This window comes from Neopsephotus bourkii, unplaced genomic scaffold, assembly GCF_033783945.1.
Source record: "Neopsephotus bourkii isolate Nb327-2 ecotype Australia unplaced genomic scaffold, CSIRO-AGI_Nbou_v1 NB_1780, whole genome shotgun sequence".
NCBI lineage: Eukaryota > Metazoa > Chordata > Aves > Psittaciformes > Psittacidae > Neopsephotus > Neopsephotus bourkii.
The window spans coordinates 2,162,965-2,178,685 of record NW_026902254.1 but is presented as its reverse complement, the minus strand read 5'-3'; the positions used below and the strand labels follow the sequence as shown (position 1 = coordinate 2,178,685).

Sequence of the window (15,721 nt, the reverse complement as noted above, 5' to 3'; positions counted from 1 at the left end):
CAGCCTAAACCATTCTATGAAGCACATACAAGTGCTGGCTCTTGTTCATGCGAACTCTCATTTTTGCAGGTGCAGGAAGGAGGCAGTCACGGGGGGGGGCTGCTGTCCGCAGATGGCAGATTACTCCCCCAGGCCCGTAACATTATATGAATTGCCATTCCTGTGCACACATGTGTATATACGTGTGTGTGTGTGTGTGTGTCTGTGTCTGTATCTGTGCGCGCCCAGACGCGCTGCACACACGGACGGCGGCACACAACCCCCCATCTCCCCATTCTTCTCCCCGCAGCTCCGCAGCCCTCCGCGCCCCGGTAGGCACCTGCGGCTGCGGGGTGGGCAGGTCAGGGGGGCTGGGCCTCGCAGTGACGTATGCGGGGCGGGGCGGAGCCGTACAAACAAGCTGGCGCCGGGCGCCGGCTGCGCCGCTTCCCGGTGGGTGAGGCGGGCAGCAGCGAGCGGTCCCTCGGCTCCCCCGCGGGCGCCCATGGACCAGCGGGGCGGGCGCTGGCCCTCGGCTCCGCGGCACGGCGGTGAGTGATGCGGAGGGCGCGGTGCGGTGCTGCCGCGGCGGGTGCTGCCCGCACGAAGTTTGGGGTGGAAGCGGGGCGATCGTGGAAGGGGTCTGCTGGGACACCCCCGGGGGTGCATAGCGGCTGCCGCTCCCCCCCACCCCCCCCGCCCCGCATGTCAGCCTGCTTCGGGCAGGTGGGAGCCCCGCACACGCAGTAGGCGAGCGCCGCTCCGGGGCTGAGGAGCGCGTCTGACCGGCCGTGCACAGCCCGTCCTCCCCCTGGAGGGACGTGCGGCTGCTTCCCCGCACCTTCCGTACCGAGCCAGGCTCTGGCAGGCGTCGGTGACGGGGGTGGAGGAAAGGAAGGAGAAAAAAAAGTAGTCGGCAGCACCTGGATTGCAGGTCTGTCCACCTTTGGCCCCTGGGCACTTTATTCCTTTACCTCCTGGTTTTCCCTGTGGCTAAATAACAAGGGCGTGTAACGGCGGCATGGCAGGGGGTGGAAGCAGGGTGACAGAGTGCAGGGCTCTTGCCCGACAGCAGAGCAACTGGCAGAAGCTCTTCAGAGCATCTTTGATCCATTCCCACGCTGAACGCTCGAGACGTCTGGGTGCACCGCGCTCGGCTGCAACCTGTCAAGATGCACAGGGCTGGAGGGCAAGGTGGTCTCTGGGGGCTGGCAGGAAAGCACAAAGCCTGAACTCCAGTTCACTTGTATTTTGAAGGACTGGCTCCCACGGGAAGCACAGGGAAGGCTTGGTTACTGTGGTTCTCGGGGTGCTTTCCGTAGATAAGGCTGTCAGATGTTCAAATCTTCTGGGGACAGAAGGATGCCAGGAGGGAGGGGTGCCGGTCTCCAGCTGGAAGAATTCTGATTTGGTCTTGTCTTGCAGCCATTCAGAAGATCAGGAAAAGGTACGTAGCTAAGTACAGGCATTTCAATCACTTCAGCTGGCTGGGAATTAAAGTATATGACTCTCTTTGTCACTGTGTTAGTGCAGGAGGTTGAGGGCTTTCCCTGTTCCAAGACTGTTCTTTGGATACTGGGGAGGAAAAACTATCTGGGAAGTCCTATGAATAGCAGGTTTTAATGGCATAGGGATGGAGTGTCTGCAGGGATCATCCTTCTGGTGTGAGAGACCCATTCATTGTACTGAGAGCTTCTGCAGTAGATATGGCAAGTGGAATGTTAGTAGAACAGGTTCAATTTGGTGTATACCCATGTGTTGCCTGACTATCAGACTTAATGTGTAACTATGATGACTATTACAATTTACATCTGCCAGCATTTCTTACGCTCTCAAACAAGTGCATTTCCCACATTGCTCAAATATGAGCACCTATCAGTATGAGCACAGTTACTGACATCAGCTTTAGCTGTCTCCTGCACGTCCACCCTTTCAGTACCCACCCTGCTGGTTTTGATGGGGATTTTTACCCTTTTGGAAAATGCAGGGGGTTTTGCTATTTCATAGCCAAATGAATGCCTCTAGTAAGTCAGCAGCAAGATTATGCATCTAAAGGAAAGCCAGCTGCTGCAGTGGGGAGGCACTAATTTGATGTAGCAAATTCTGACCCCAGCATTGCCAGGTTCCTGTCCATGTCCCCTCCTTGTCAGGATGCTACCTTGCTTATTTTGAATTGGCCATATTCTTCTATAGACGTTACAGAAAAACAGGGTGGGTGTAAAACAGGTTTTAAATATGCATCTTTACATACATATGTATAGATACATGTAACTCATGCTTTTCATTAGGGGAAACTAGAGGCGTTTTTATTAGTCTGACTAGCGTGGGATATATCACTTCCCTCTTCTAGAAATGCCACCCAGAGCCAAGAAGCTCTCAGAGCCCAAAAATATGTCAAAGATGATGGATTCTCATGAAAAGTTTTGATAGCTAGAAAAAGAAAATTGAAAATATACCAATATGTCCAAAACAGAAGATCCTGCTGGGTCATCTCACTTCTCCCTCTAGAGCGTGAGGGTTCCCTCCAGGTCACCATGGAGTGCCTAACTTAGTAAATTGATTGGTTTAGCTAAGTCTAATACAGTGACGACCTCACCAGTGAACACTGCTCCAGTATTATCTTGAAGGAAGGAGAGTGGAAGACACAGACATCAGCTTGGAATATGAACTAAAAGATTATTTGGAGGTTTGGGTTTTTTGTTTTTAAACGTCTGTTTTGTATTTGAAATGAGACTCAGAGCTACAGAGTGGTAAGAAATAGTTTGGCAGAGGAAATGAGAATGGGACCGCTTAATCTGCTATGCTCCCTTTTTCAGTACCTCCAGTTAAAGTGAGCCTTTGTACAGAGAGGGAGCAAGACATGAAAGAGCCATCCTTTCACACAGGTTGTTTTCTTGGTGACATCTTTGATGAATTAAGAAACAACTCTATTAACTGTGCAGTAGATTTCTATTTCCTAATTAAAATGTGACCCATTTTGCTTGATAAGTGGGATGGGGAGTAATTTCTGGGGTTTGAATCGAACATTTGGGTTTATGAGGTTTAGAGAAGGCAGCAGTAAAGTGTACCCTTTTGCTTTATTTAAAAGAAGGGTCCTGATAAGTATTGTAGAATTGCTAGAAGGTGGCAGAGGGGATTCCATATTAGTGTCCAGTACAAATATTTCTTTGCATCTTGAGCTTTTCAAGTTTGTTTTTATTCTGCTCTAATGTCCCATTTTATTCTTACCTGCAAGAGGTTTTCTGAAATCTAGGGTATTCTCTCTTACAAAAAGATTTATGATCTCTTGGCATGAAAGACCACAATGGTCGCTTCTGACCTTAAGAAAAAAGTGTGTTATATATAACTACAGTCTATTATAAATTTGCTACTTTATTGCTCATGCTGGAGCTGAACTTCTTTAGTAGTCATGAACTGGTGACCTAGCTAATTTGCATATACTGTATTTATCACTGCAGGTGCAGAGCAGAAATATAGCAGATTTCAGCCAAAAATACTTCCAACAAAGTCAGCCTTTCTCGGCTCGTTAAGTTCCCCTAACCAAAATTTAGGGACTTTTAAAAGTATATTTCTGAAGTCTTAGAACTGATAGGCAATCTGTCATCTTAACAGCACTGAAATCATGATTAGATTTCTTAACATGCTGACTATAAAAGTTAAAGCCATGGTTTGATCTCTACTAGTTGTGCACCATTCTTAATATAATTTGAGAAATGTACCTAGACTGTTTCATTTAAGCACTGTAATGCAAGTCCATATGGTTACTTATCTCTTCACCTTCCCTCTTAACGCACAGATGGCTTTATTATATCGTGGGGTGATCAGTAGTTCATGCCCCTAGAGATCTCTGGCTGCAGTAGTATATAGTTCTGTTTAATTTAATACACTTGTCTCTGTAGCATTTGCTAAGGTAGGCAATTACTTGTTGTTAATTAGTGGAAACTAGAATTCAAGCATTTCATTGGCACATGTTTAAAACTTTTGTTAAAATGTGGTTAAACAGTGTGTGGGGGGAAGTGTGGGAAGCATTCCTTCATGAAGAGGGCATTGTGAGACAGTTTAATAGTTAAAAATAACAAAATGCAGAATATGTTTCCAAGGGAAAAAAAAGTTTCATAAACTAGATTAGATTAAAAAATTAAAAAATTGCTCCCTTTCCTTTCCTGCTTTTTACTGAACTTTAAGTGGTGGTGGTACTAGAGAGTTTTATTCTAACTGGATACACTGTGTCACTCAAAAAAGCTCATATAAAAAAACTAAGGAATATATGCTATGGCAGACACCATCTATTCTTAGAGGATAGGAATATATACTGTTCATATCAATGAGTGCCTGAAGAATTTCAAGCACACTACAATTGATCTAGTTCAGTTTTTTTAAACACATTACTGAATACAAATGTTCAGATTGCTGACTTTCCATCAGTTTAGGAAGTTGTTCGTAGACAACGGTTAGCTCAGTTATGGATTTTATTTATTTATCCAGTATAAGAAGGCAGCATAGCAGGTGTGGGGGTTTTACTGCACAGCAGTATTAAGTCTTATATTTTGCAGTATTGTATGCCCAAATAGGCACAAAGGAAATGAGTCCACAAACTGTCCTGAGGTTCTAGCACAACTGCAAAACTAAATATACTTTATACGAACAGAATGTTTCCCTCAGATTTTCAGCTCTATCTCCCTCTAGAGACTGACTTTAGCAATGGATCTATGGTTCTTGTTCAGGCCAGACTATGGTTTTTTAGAAGCCTGGGCAAAGATCTCACCAGTGAAGGGCTTCTGTTCTGTGAGGACATCTGAAACTTAACCTGTTCATCCTTGGTCCCTAGAGAACCATAAAACCACAATACTTTAATGAAGGTGGAATCACCTGCATGTTTTGTGGAAAGGATGCAGTTTTCCCTCTCTTAGTCGCTGTCCTGGTGGTGACTGTGTCCCATTAGCTCTGCTGAACCTCTAGGTGGCCTTTTTTTGTTAACTATCCACCAGTCAGATTTGCCAGCAGACCCTATCTGACACTTACTACAGATACTCCTTGTGCTGCCTCCTACCTGGTTTAGCAGCTAACTTGAAGGTTCTTAGGAAAGTTCAGAGCTACATCCAGCCCCATTCCACCCACAGCAAAAATGAAGGCTGGCTGAAAACTATCTTTTATTAATAGTAATAATCTAGGTAATTTAGGCCATACCATTGATTGAGGATAGACATACCAAGGCGTACCTTGGTAATGTGGTAAGAGCTAGTCAGAAATAATAAAAAAACTGACACATTGTTCAAAGAGCACTGTAATATGCTTAAAAGTCAATGAAATATGGTAGCTTTGGCTCTTGTACTCCATTTACTAAGGAAAGCTTCCATTTATTTCGAAGTTGCTTCTGAAAGGGTACGAAAGCTGATTTGATTGGCAATATCCACACTGAATCTTGTTGAATAAACAGTATGGCACATTTTGCTAATTAATTGGAGAAAACTGAAGAAAAGATTAAGCAAAAGCAATCAGGCTTTTTGAAAAGTCTTGCTATAATCTTCGAAGCAGGGTTTAACATAAACTCCATTTCTTTTATCAACTTGCTCGTTTACTTGTAGCAAATACAGTAGTAATGACTGTCAGTTAAATTTTTGTACTAATCTGGAATACAAAGTCATTGAGTGAAGTCATGTATGCTCTGCATGACTTGTGGAGGCAGTAAAGCGCATTCTGAAAGCAGAAAAGTAATTTGGCAGAGGGCTGCTCAAACTATTCGGTGCATGCTTATTACTGTTGAAACAGTTTTTTGGACCCACAAATTATGAAGCTATGAAACATGTTTGCATCATTTTATATAAACTGCTGTAATTCTAGCCGTCAAACTGCAGATCTGCATAAAGCATTAAAGAGGACATAAGAGAAGAAAGCTGAATGACAACCAATTTATGTGCTGTTTTATTCCTGGACATCACTTTGCCCACGCAACATATGCTTTGTGCTGAATTTAGAGGCACACTCATGTCCATTGTGTTGCATTAGTCTAACACACAAAAAATAATTGATACAGATATAAAACTTATGCAGTCTAATAGAAACAAAAAAGAATGGAAAGGAAAGACAAACAGAGCTTTACTGCTCATAAGCAAACCAGCAATAATATAGGTACTTTAAATGGCATCATTACTGATATGGTTCACTGAGTGTAGATAAAGGCAGTAAATGCTGCAGATACTGTGGCAGTGTTCTGCAGTATAAGAACACCAGATGTACACCTGAACAAATAGTCAGGGAGGAACAATGAAATTCTGTATGTCTGAAGCAGAAGATACTCCCATGTTATTCTGAGGTCTCATGCTGCACCAGAAAACAGTTGCTTTTGTTTATTTAGAAAAAGCTATCTTCCCAAAATTCTTTGAGTGAAGAATGGGAAGACACTGAGGCAGAGCTCCACTGAGCCTCAGAAAGCTATATGAGGTGAGGCCCTAGGCAGCATGCCTGTAATATCCCACAGGTCTGATTTCAAGGAGTAATGCCAGCCAAAACAGGAGTAGAGCTCCAGTTAAGAGGCTCCTTGCTGTGTCTTTTGTTTCCCCCAAACAATTCCGTGCTATACTCAGCCATAGGAAGGTTTGAATAAAATAGTTGGCAACTGAGTAGTATGCAAACTATGAATTAAAAATAAACAGTCCAGTAAATTGATATATATAATTTATTAAAAAATAATAATCCCAGCAAGGTGTTATCACTAATATTGAAGACCAGCAGCTAAAAGTTAATCTTTCCAGAGACAGCCTCTTGCAGAACTCGGCTATTAGCATAGCATATTTCAATCTGACTACTAAGAAATAAGGGTTCCTGCCATTAGGCTTTAACTCATTTCAACAACAGTACAACCTGTTCCTCAGTGGAATCCTATTATGCTTCTCAAGTAAGGTGTTAAGACAACAACTCAGGCTTACTATTTATGGAGATAGTGACTCTTAAAATATACTCTGAAGTAAGTGGCTATTCCTTTAATCTGTGACCTTAAAATTCATCATGTGTTAATGTTTTGTTGCTGTTACATACTAAACTACCCATAAGTCCCTGATCCCATCTGGCTGGCTCCATACCATTTGCTCACATTTCTGCTGAACATGGTGGCAACATACATCAGTGGGGACATCCACCATGCATTTGCTTCAGTTGAATCATATCACCCAGTGTTCCCCCCACCAACATCCCCGGTGTGAGGCTAACAATTAAGATTATTTCTTGTTAAAACAGAAGTAGATTAAGCTAAGATTAACAGGCATGATGAGGACAGGGAGAGAGCAGATTAAATGACAGCAGCCAAAATGGAGCTCTTTTTTAGCCAGATAGAACTTAACAGTGACTGAAAATGGAAAAACAACAAATTCCTCTGCAAAGTTGCCTCACATCAGACGTTATAGAACAGCCCAGGGAATGACCTTCTTCCCAAGTCAGGGCATGCCCATGAGTTCAAAGCCTGCAGGCATATAGGCAAGCACACACTCTCTTAACTTCACATGTGTAGTGGCACTTTGCTTCGTTTTCTCAGGTTTGGTTTCTGTTTCCTAATAGTATCACTGCCTTGTAGCCCTTTAAAAATGATTAGAAAAAAAGGAAAGCATAAAAGTAATAATCTGTAATAAACATCAGGAAGGAAACCTGCCCCATTCAGGATGAGTGCATTACCTCTGTGAATACAAAGCTATCAAACAGAACTTTCTAGATCACTTAGAAACACATCATTAGTCCTTGTCACACTGGGACTTAGCTTATTGTGGAAAAGTCATTAGTTTCTTTTCAGATTCTCTGGAGAATTTCCAAACCTAGCCGTTGCATTTCCTCAGGTTGTTCGTATGTAATTTCATATTTCAGCCCTTGTTAGCTGGTATAGTACATGCTGTTCCAAGCTTAAATTCATAATTACAGTACTCTGCAAGTACTACTAAGGCAAAGCAGTCAGGTGCTCTGCCATCATGGCTTCCGCTTCTAAATGGAGTTGGACAATACCAAAATCACACATACATAAGCCCTCCGCTGAGGGTATAAAGTCTTCAGAAGGCATCTTAATTTAGGGGTGTGTATACACTGACTGCTCAGTCTTACACCTATGCGGTGTGTGAGGCCATTAAAATTTCACTTTGAACACTGCATTAAAAAAGTCCTGACCTTTAATGGACTTCATTGGTATTTAGTAGTCTTTTGATAAATTGTGAAGTTAGCTGTTTACATCACAGCAGCTTTCTGGCTAACTTGAAATGACCTTCAGAAGTATCCATTGTGTATTTTCTTTCCTGAATATCATGACTCGACCACAGCTTTTTTAGCATTTTGTTGATGCAGTCATTCTATAGTCCGTGGTTTCATTAACTTACGTTTTTGCAGGGCCAGAGTGCATACTAGCTGATTCTGTCCTTGAAAACCCTAAACACAAATCAAATGTTAACTTCACTTAAAAAATGAGACAAAAAATCAGCTTTTCCTTGGTCCTTTACTCACCTAAACTTCTTCCTAACTTCTTCCTAGAAGAATATTGCCTTCCTATGGTTGGGCAGCTCTGTATTGCTTGAGCCTTTCTTCCAGGAGGCTTTACTTCTAACATTGCTCTCACATAGTCCTTTAGGAGGGTATGATTACCAGACTTCCTACAAGACCCTCAGCTTTTAGGAATGCCATTTGGGTCCAGTCAATACGTTTTCCTTTTTTTTTCCCCTAAGGTAAACCTATTCCTGCAGATAAAACAAAAGCACTTACTTCTCTTTTGATTGTGCTTCAACTCAGATGAAATGAGATAAAATAAAATTAATAAAAAGAAATACTCTCTATGAATCTTGGGGGCAAGAGAAAGATTCAGAATCTTCAAATCCTGTGATGTCTGGAAATCATTTTCTGATGGTGTTACTGAATGTGCCTGTCTTTTAAAGAATTTCATTATACTGAAAGATCTATGAGCGTAGATTTGGGAAAGCTAAACAAGTTTGTACACTTGTGGAAAGCAAAAGATACTTGCAGTGTGGCTTTATTAGAGATACATCTGAGTATAAAATAATGTGCTTCTTTTCTTCCTCTTTCAGCAGAGTTTCTGTTTGAGAAATACGCATTCACTCAGCAAAACAAAAACAACTTTTAAAGGTTGTTCTCGGTGGAAATCGCTCTATGCCCCATTACCTACTTGAGTGAAACCAGACTAAGGAACCAGACTAAGAACTGTCATGGCAGCTTTTCTGCTGGGAGCTGTGTTGCTTATTGTTCAACCTCAGGTAGTGCCTTCCAGACCGGCTATAAATTCGAAGGCAGAGACTTCTTCTCAGTCTGTTCAGAGAGAGCTTTTAAAGAAAACATCTCAAAAAAATGACTTCAAGGAAAACATTCATTCCAATGGATCGTGCCGGCAGCTGCCACATACTATCATTATTGGAGTGAGAAAAGGTGGAACAAGAGCTTTGTTAGAGATGTTAAGTCTCCATCCAGATATTGCAGCAGCAGAGAGTGAAGTTCACTTCTTTGACTGGGAAGATCATTACAGAAATGGATTGCAGTGGTATATTAATCAGATGCCGTTCTCTTATCCCCATCAGATCACAGTGGAAAAAACTCCAGCATATTTTACATCACCTAAAGTGCCTGAAAGAGTTTATAACATGAACCAATCAATGAGACTACTCCTTATTTTGAGAGACCCAAGTGAGAGAGTACTATCAGATTACACCCAAGTGTTCTATAACCACATGCAGAAGCACAAGCCGTATCCATCCATTGAACAATTCCTGATTAAAGATGGTGAACTCAATGTGGGCTACAAGGCAATAAACAGAAGCTTATACTACATTCACATGCAAAACTGGCTGAAGTATTTTCCCCTTGATCATATCCACATTGTAGATGGGGATAAACTAATCAAAGATCCCTTCCCAGAAATAGAGAAAGTAGAGAGATTTTTGAAGTTATCACCACAGATAAATGCTTCAAACTTTTATTTCAATAAAACTAAAGGTTTCTATTGCCTAAGGGACAGTGGTAGAGAGCGTTGTTTGCACGAGTCAAAAGGAAGAGCACACCCACAAGTAGATACCTGGTTACTTGAGAAACTGCATGAATATTTCCATGAACCCAACAAGAAATTTTTTGAGCTTGTGGGCAGAACATTTGACTGGCACTCATTTGTGGCAAGTTAGTGGTAGCTTCAGAACCTATGTTCCAGTGTACAGTTAGAAATTCTAAAAAGGGCATTTAAGCTATAATTTATTTGTAAAATCCATAAATACTTCTGTACAGTATTAGATTCACAATTGCCATATATACTAGTTATATTTTTCTACTTGTTAAATTTGAAAGCATTTTGTATTGTTTTTCATGGTTGTTAACATTGTGTATGATGTGTCTATATGAAGAAACTAAATTATTTCACTGCAGAAGATGCTTTCTTGAAAATGCATTGTCTTTTTAATACATAAGAAATTCATTTCAACAGAGCCCTTCATAATTATTTGAATACTTTGGCCTTTCTGGACTGTTCTGGACTTTTTCCTCTAATTACTAATGAATATGCTAAACTTTAAATTTCCATTTCTCTTGCTTTAAAATTTGGTTTAATAATTTCTTTTTCATTTGAAAATATTGTTGTAGTTAGCAAATTGTTCCATTCTGCTTTACAAAATTATTTCCTGATAAAGTGGTGGTTCTTACACATGTTGGGACATGCACACCCGAAGGACAATGGAAGTCTCTGTTTAGTATGACACATTAACTGCTGTACTTACCTTTGTATTTACTGTTATAACAAGTGCTTCTCGAATTATTCAGCAGTGTGGTTTTATGGCAGATTTTTAAAGATTCTGCTGGGGACCAGCTCATAAAATCCAGAGTTACCTGCAGAAATATGATCAACCTGAATACTTCCTACAGTCTCCGAATTTATATACACTTCATGCAGGAGGGTTGAGAGAAGAATTTAAGCAATATAGGGACATTTTCAAGGTTGCTTATGACTGTTCCCTCATTTTATAGCACATTTATGCTTTGCCATCACTGAAAATGAACACTTATGCATAAAAATCAGTTGGTCTAAATTCTAACAAGCAGTAACTTCATTCATATGAACATTACCATGCTTTACCCTATTTAACGCTGTTTTCTGTGAGTTGAGCAGGGGCTTCATGCAACTGAAAATTGCCCATGGTTTACTTTTCATTTAATCTCCTTCCAAGATCTGTGATGCCAAGTCTTGATTAGATTTACGTGTTCTGGGATTAACCACAACTCCAGGAACTTTTATCATCTTCCCTCTGCTAAAAATGGAAAGTAGATGTTAGTACACTGGTAAAAATTACAGTTGTTCTTGTCTACAGCAGTTATGATGTCTTGTTAGCCATTAGTTTCTGGAGTTTAGAGTTAATCCTTTTTCCACACAGGGCATTATATGGTACTTTCATTCTGAGCACCCAATTCTCATTTTATGATCTTGAGTTTAGCTGTTGAATGTGCAGTGGCAGCACCCTGTAAATTTGAACTTGTAACTGATTGTTACAGTCCTTTATAAAATTCAAATGTAGATTCATTAATTTTTTTTCCTGGTGAGATGGTGCAAACTTGGGCACAATGACAAGGTACCATCTGGATGCAAATATCCCATATTATGCTGCTTGCATGAAAATTTGCAGATGCTGCCCTCTCTCTCCCGTTCCTTGTGCACCTGCCCAAGCTGTATTCAACCTCAGAGAGGTTGGTTGTGTTTTATAAAGTAGACCTTTGACAAAAGTCTACAATTAAATGGTATTGTACTCAATAAAATATTTTCTGAATTGCATCTCTCTCTTTTATTCATCAGTTTCTGGAAGACCAGAATTTAGAATTCAGCTCCAGTTTAGATTCCCATTAAAAGTACCTTAAAAATTTACCTGTAGCCTCGTGGATTGATTAGAAAGCAGTTGTTTGCTACTGGATTGTGCCTGCATGGTCCATTGCTAACCCAGAATATACAACAAAGAAGGAAAGTTTCTGGTGGCAATTGTGTCAAATCTTACACGAGGCAGATGCCAAAATCGTCAGGATTATAGTACCATCGCACTCCTTTTGACACTTTAGAAAACAGAAATTCAGACGGTGTTTGTATAAGGTGGGGCAGTATTTTTTTCTACACTGGCTATTCTCCCATTTCCTTGCTAGTGTAATCTGCAGTAGCCATCTGGGCCTAATTGATTCTGGCCCAGATGAAAGGCTGCCCACCTTAGTATAGACCTGCCTTCACCAGTGCCTCCTTACAGCCCCAGACTAAGCCTGCCACATTCACGTTTTTTGCTGGGAAAGGAAAAACACTACCAAGTTATTTGACCAGGAGCCAGAGGAATAAAGGAAGGAAGAACTGCATCAAGTTCAGATGCACCAGGTCATATAGGGCAGCATAGGGCATAAATGCTGAATTGTGAATGCCAGGACAACATTGACACATGATGTTGGTACTTAGAATACTTTTAGATGTATAGTGCTACTTGATACCAGTATCTTGCCTGTCACACATTAATACTTCCCCCTACCCAATTTGGTTTGTCTCTGTAGAAAGAGAAGTAGAGCATGAACCACTGGGTCACTCTTACCATGTTACTGCTAGGACCTGATAGCATGTTCTCTATAGTATCAGGAGGTGAAGTGACCAGTTCATGGAGACAGCTTAAAGCAGAAGTCCACATGACTCATGCCCTGGACCCTAAGTTCAAAGGGGCCCACAGACAACATGTCCTACAAAATGTGTATGCTTCATGCAGGGATGGCATGATTGTAAATACCTTATGCTGGAGGTTGCAGGTAGTTGTGTAGTGGCTATGCTGGTGATGAACAATAAATCACACGTACACTAATAATAATGGTAATATTTACCTGGCATGGATGCTCTATGTTCAAAAGTTACACTATTTAAAACTTAGGATTCTGAGTGTGAATTTTGAGTTTGATAAGAGAAACATTTGCTTTCCACACATGCATTACTATGTTTTAATATATTTGCTAGACTAAAGAAGTGCTAAAGGTTTGCTAGTTTCTAAAGAAGTGCTACACAACAGCAAAAGCCAACAAAAGACAGAGTGAAAGAAGCTGAAGTACATCCCAGTTGGGACTATAGAAACATTAATAGTGAGCTTTGAATTCACACCATATCTATTTGTAAAGGAAAGAAAAAAATCCCTGAAAACACCTTTCCAGAGTTATGCAATGAGGGTATTTATTTCTGTAAAACTCTACCCTCTCAAGTTTAAAGTGCAACCACTTGGGTGTTGCTGCAGAGGCTTGTTCTCTCAGGGCAGGTAGCCAGGTCTGTGATCACTCTTGCAAATATAAAATAAATACAACACTTTATGGGAATCCAATGTCCAATTCAAAGTCTACCACTCCCACTGAGTACAAAAAGAAATGCCAATCAAGTCATTAATCAGGGTGGCACCGCAGAACTAAGTCCTGCCCTTTGCTTCACAACATGGATTAGTGTGCTGCTTTCTTTGAAAGCCACATATTGTACCTGCAAAGGACAAAGTTTAAACTATAATGATTATACCATGAATGCTACCCAAAGAGTATGGAAAGGGAAAGAAATATCTTAGGAAAAAAATCCACAAAAGTTATTATCATCAAGAATATTGCTACATCTACAGTCGGTGCTGTATGACCCTTTTACATGTGCTTTGCTGTTCCTGGTACCTTTTCCCTGATGTTGTAGGTGAAATAACATCTACTGTGCTTAAATAAATCAACACTGATTTGGAACATCTCAGAAAAAAAAATATCCTTTTTTTTAAACTTGGTTGATCCTGTTTGCATTGGGAATATGGTAGTGCCACACTCATTGATGGGGGTATGAGACTTACTTAACCACCAAAGAATATTTCAGATGCAAACTTAATTTCTTTGTGGCTTAAAGTTGGTCATTTCCTGTTTCCTTGTCTACAAGCATTTTCAGACCCAGTGTCTGCAGAAAACCAGGATTTTAATTCTCTGTTGTCATCTGTACAGATTTCAAACATCTAAAGAGAAATAAGAGGGGAGAAGACATGTTTTCATTTATCTTTCTTCTGCTTTATCTAGCATGGCTAACGAAACATTTAAGAAAGGTTTTTATTTATATGACTCTGCCTAAGTGCCCAGTTATGCTGGAAAGATTCTATGTTCAGTGTTAATTTCATTTTGCAGTTGCATTGGGAAGGCTGGTTACAGATGGAAGCCATGCAAGTACCTTATGAGTGAAAAAAAAAAAAACAAAACAAAACAACTTTTATTAATATTTTGCTTACCAAAAATAAATGAAATTGCATTTATCACTCCTAGAATATTAGCAAAGGAGAGCAATACTCTCTTTTCCTGAAACAATAACCCATCCACAGTAAATTTTTGTATAACTATTACACAAGAGTTGATGCAGTTTTAAGTTAATAGTGCAATAAACTCTACAGTGATGCTGCAGTTTTTAAATGCCTTCTGGGATATATAAAATATGCAAGTCAGGGTGGAGAGCAGCTGGATTCATAGGAACAGCTGGTCTCATTGGTCTGAGAATACTTTTTTGTTTTAATGATAAGGGACGTGAAATTTTTTGGCTTGGATTATCACTTTGTGTTTTCTATAAAAGCAATGACTTCAATTAACTTCCAAGTTGATAATCCTAGCATAATGACATCATCTTTTTACTTGCTATTGACATTATGCTCTGCCACAACACAGCTGAAGAGCCACACCCCAAACAGCAGATGCATGAGTGATCCCTTAGTATAAAAAAATGATTGTAATACAACTCAGACACATAGCTACAATTATGAAACAACATTGGCTTGAACAAAGGACTGTTCTGAAGTGAATAGCGTAATTCTTTAGTTAATTTGGATGAGGATTACAGAAACAGAATCAGAGAATCATAGAATAGTTAGGGTTCAAAAGGGCCTTGAGATAATCTGCTTCCAACCCTCCTGCCATGGGCAGGGACACCTCACACTAAACAATGACACCCAAGGCTCTGTCCAACCTGGCCTTGATCACCGCCCGGGATGGAGGATTCACAGCTTCTTTGGACAACCCATTCCAGTGCTTCACCACCCTTACAGTAAAGAACTTCTTCCTTATAGCCAATCTAAACTTCCACTGTTTAAGTTTTAACCCATTACCCCTTGTCCTATCAATATGATCCTTAATAAAGAGTGCCTCCCCAGGATCCCTATAACCCCCCTTCAGATACTGGGAGGCTGCTATCAGGTCTCCACACAGCCTTCTCCAGGCTGAACAGCCCCAACTTTCTCAGCCTATCTTCACACGGGAGGTGCTCCAGTCCCCTGACCATTCTCGTGGCCCTCCTCTGGACTTGTTCCAACAGTTCCATGTCCTTTTTATGTTGAGGACACCAGAACTGTACACAACACTCCAGGTGAGGTCTCACGAGAGCAGAGTAGAGGGGCAGGATCACCTCCTTCGACCTGCTGGTCACGCTCCTTTTGATGCAGCCCAGGATACGGTTGGCTTTCTGGGCTGCAAGTGCACACTGCTGGCTCATGTTCATTTTCCCATTGACCAACACCCCCAAGTCTTTCTCCTCAGGGCTGTTCTTCTCTGCCCAGCCTGTAGCTGTGCCTGAGATTGCTCTGACCCAGGTGTAGGACCTTGCACTTGGCATGGTTAAACTTCATGAGGTTGGCATCAGCCCACCTTACAAGCGTGTCAAGGTCCCTCTGAATGTCATTCTTTCCCTCCAGCGTATCAACCGAACCACACCGCTTGGTGTCATCGGCAAACTTGC

At 41.1% G+C, this 15,721-nt stretch overlaps 1 protein-coding gene across 2 annotated transcripts; it reads left to right on the top strand.

Moving 5' to 3' along the window:
- Positions 1-383: 383 nt before the first annotated feature.
- HS3ST1 (heparan sulfate-glucosamine 3-sulfotransferase 1) lies at positions 384-11,761 on the top strand. Of its 2 annotated transcripts, none has more exons than XM_061379643.1 (2): positions 384-530; positions 9,033-11,761. In XM_061379643.1, the coding sequence occupies exon 2, from the start codon at positions 9,168-9,170 to the stop codon at positions 10,128-10,130; it is 963 nt and encodes a 320-aa protein (XP_061235627.1). In that variant the 5' UTR covers positions 384-530; positions 9,033-9,167; the 3' UTR covers positions 10,131-11,761. The 2 variants fall into 2 exon arrangements, with proteins under 2 accessions (XP_061235627.1, XP_061235626.1); XM_061379642.1 differs by having other exon boundaries at positions 9,030-11,761.
- Positions 11,762-15,721: the final 3,960 nt, after the last annotated feature.

Coding starts and splice junctions, on each gene's coding strand:
- HS3ST1 (XM_061379643.1), top strand. CDS start 9,168: ATGGCAGCTTTTCTGCTGGGAGCTGTGTTGCTTATTGTTCAACCTCAG.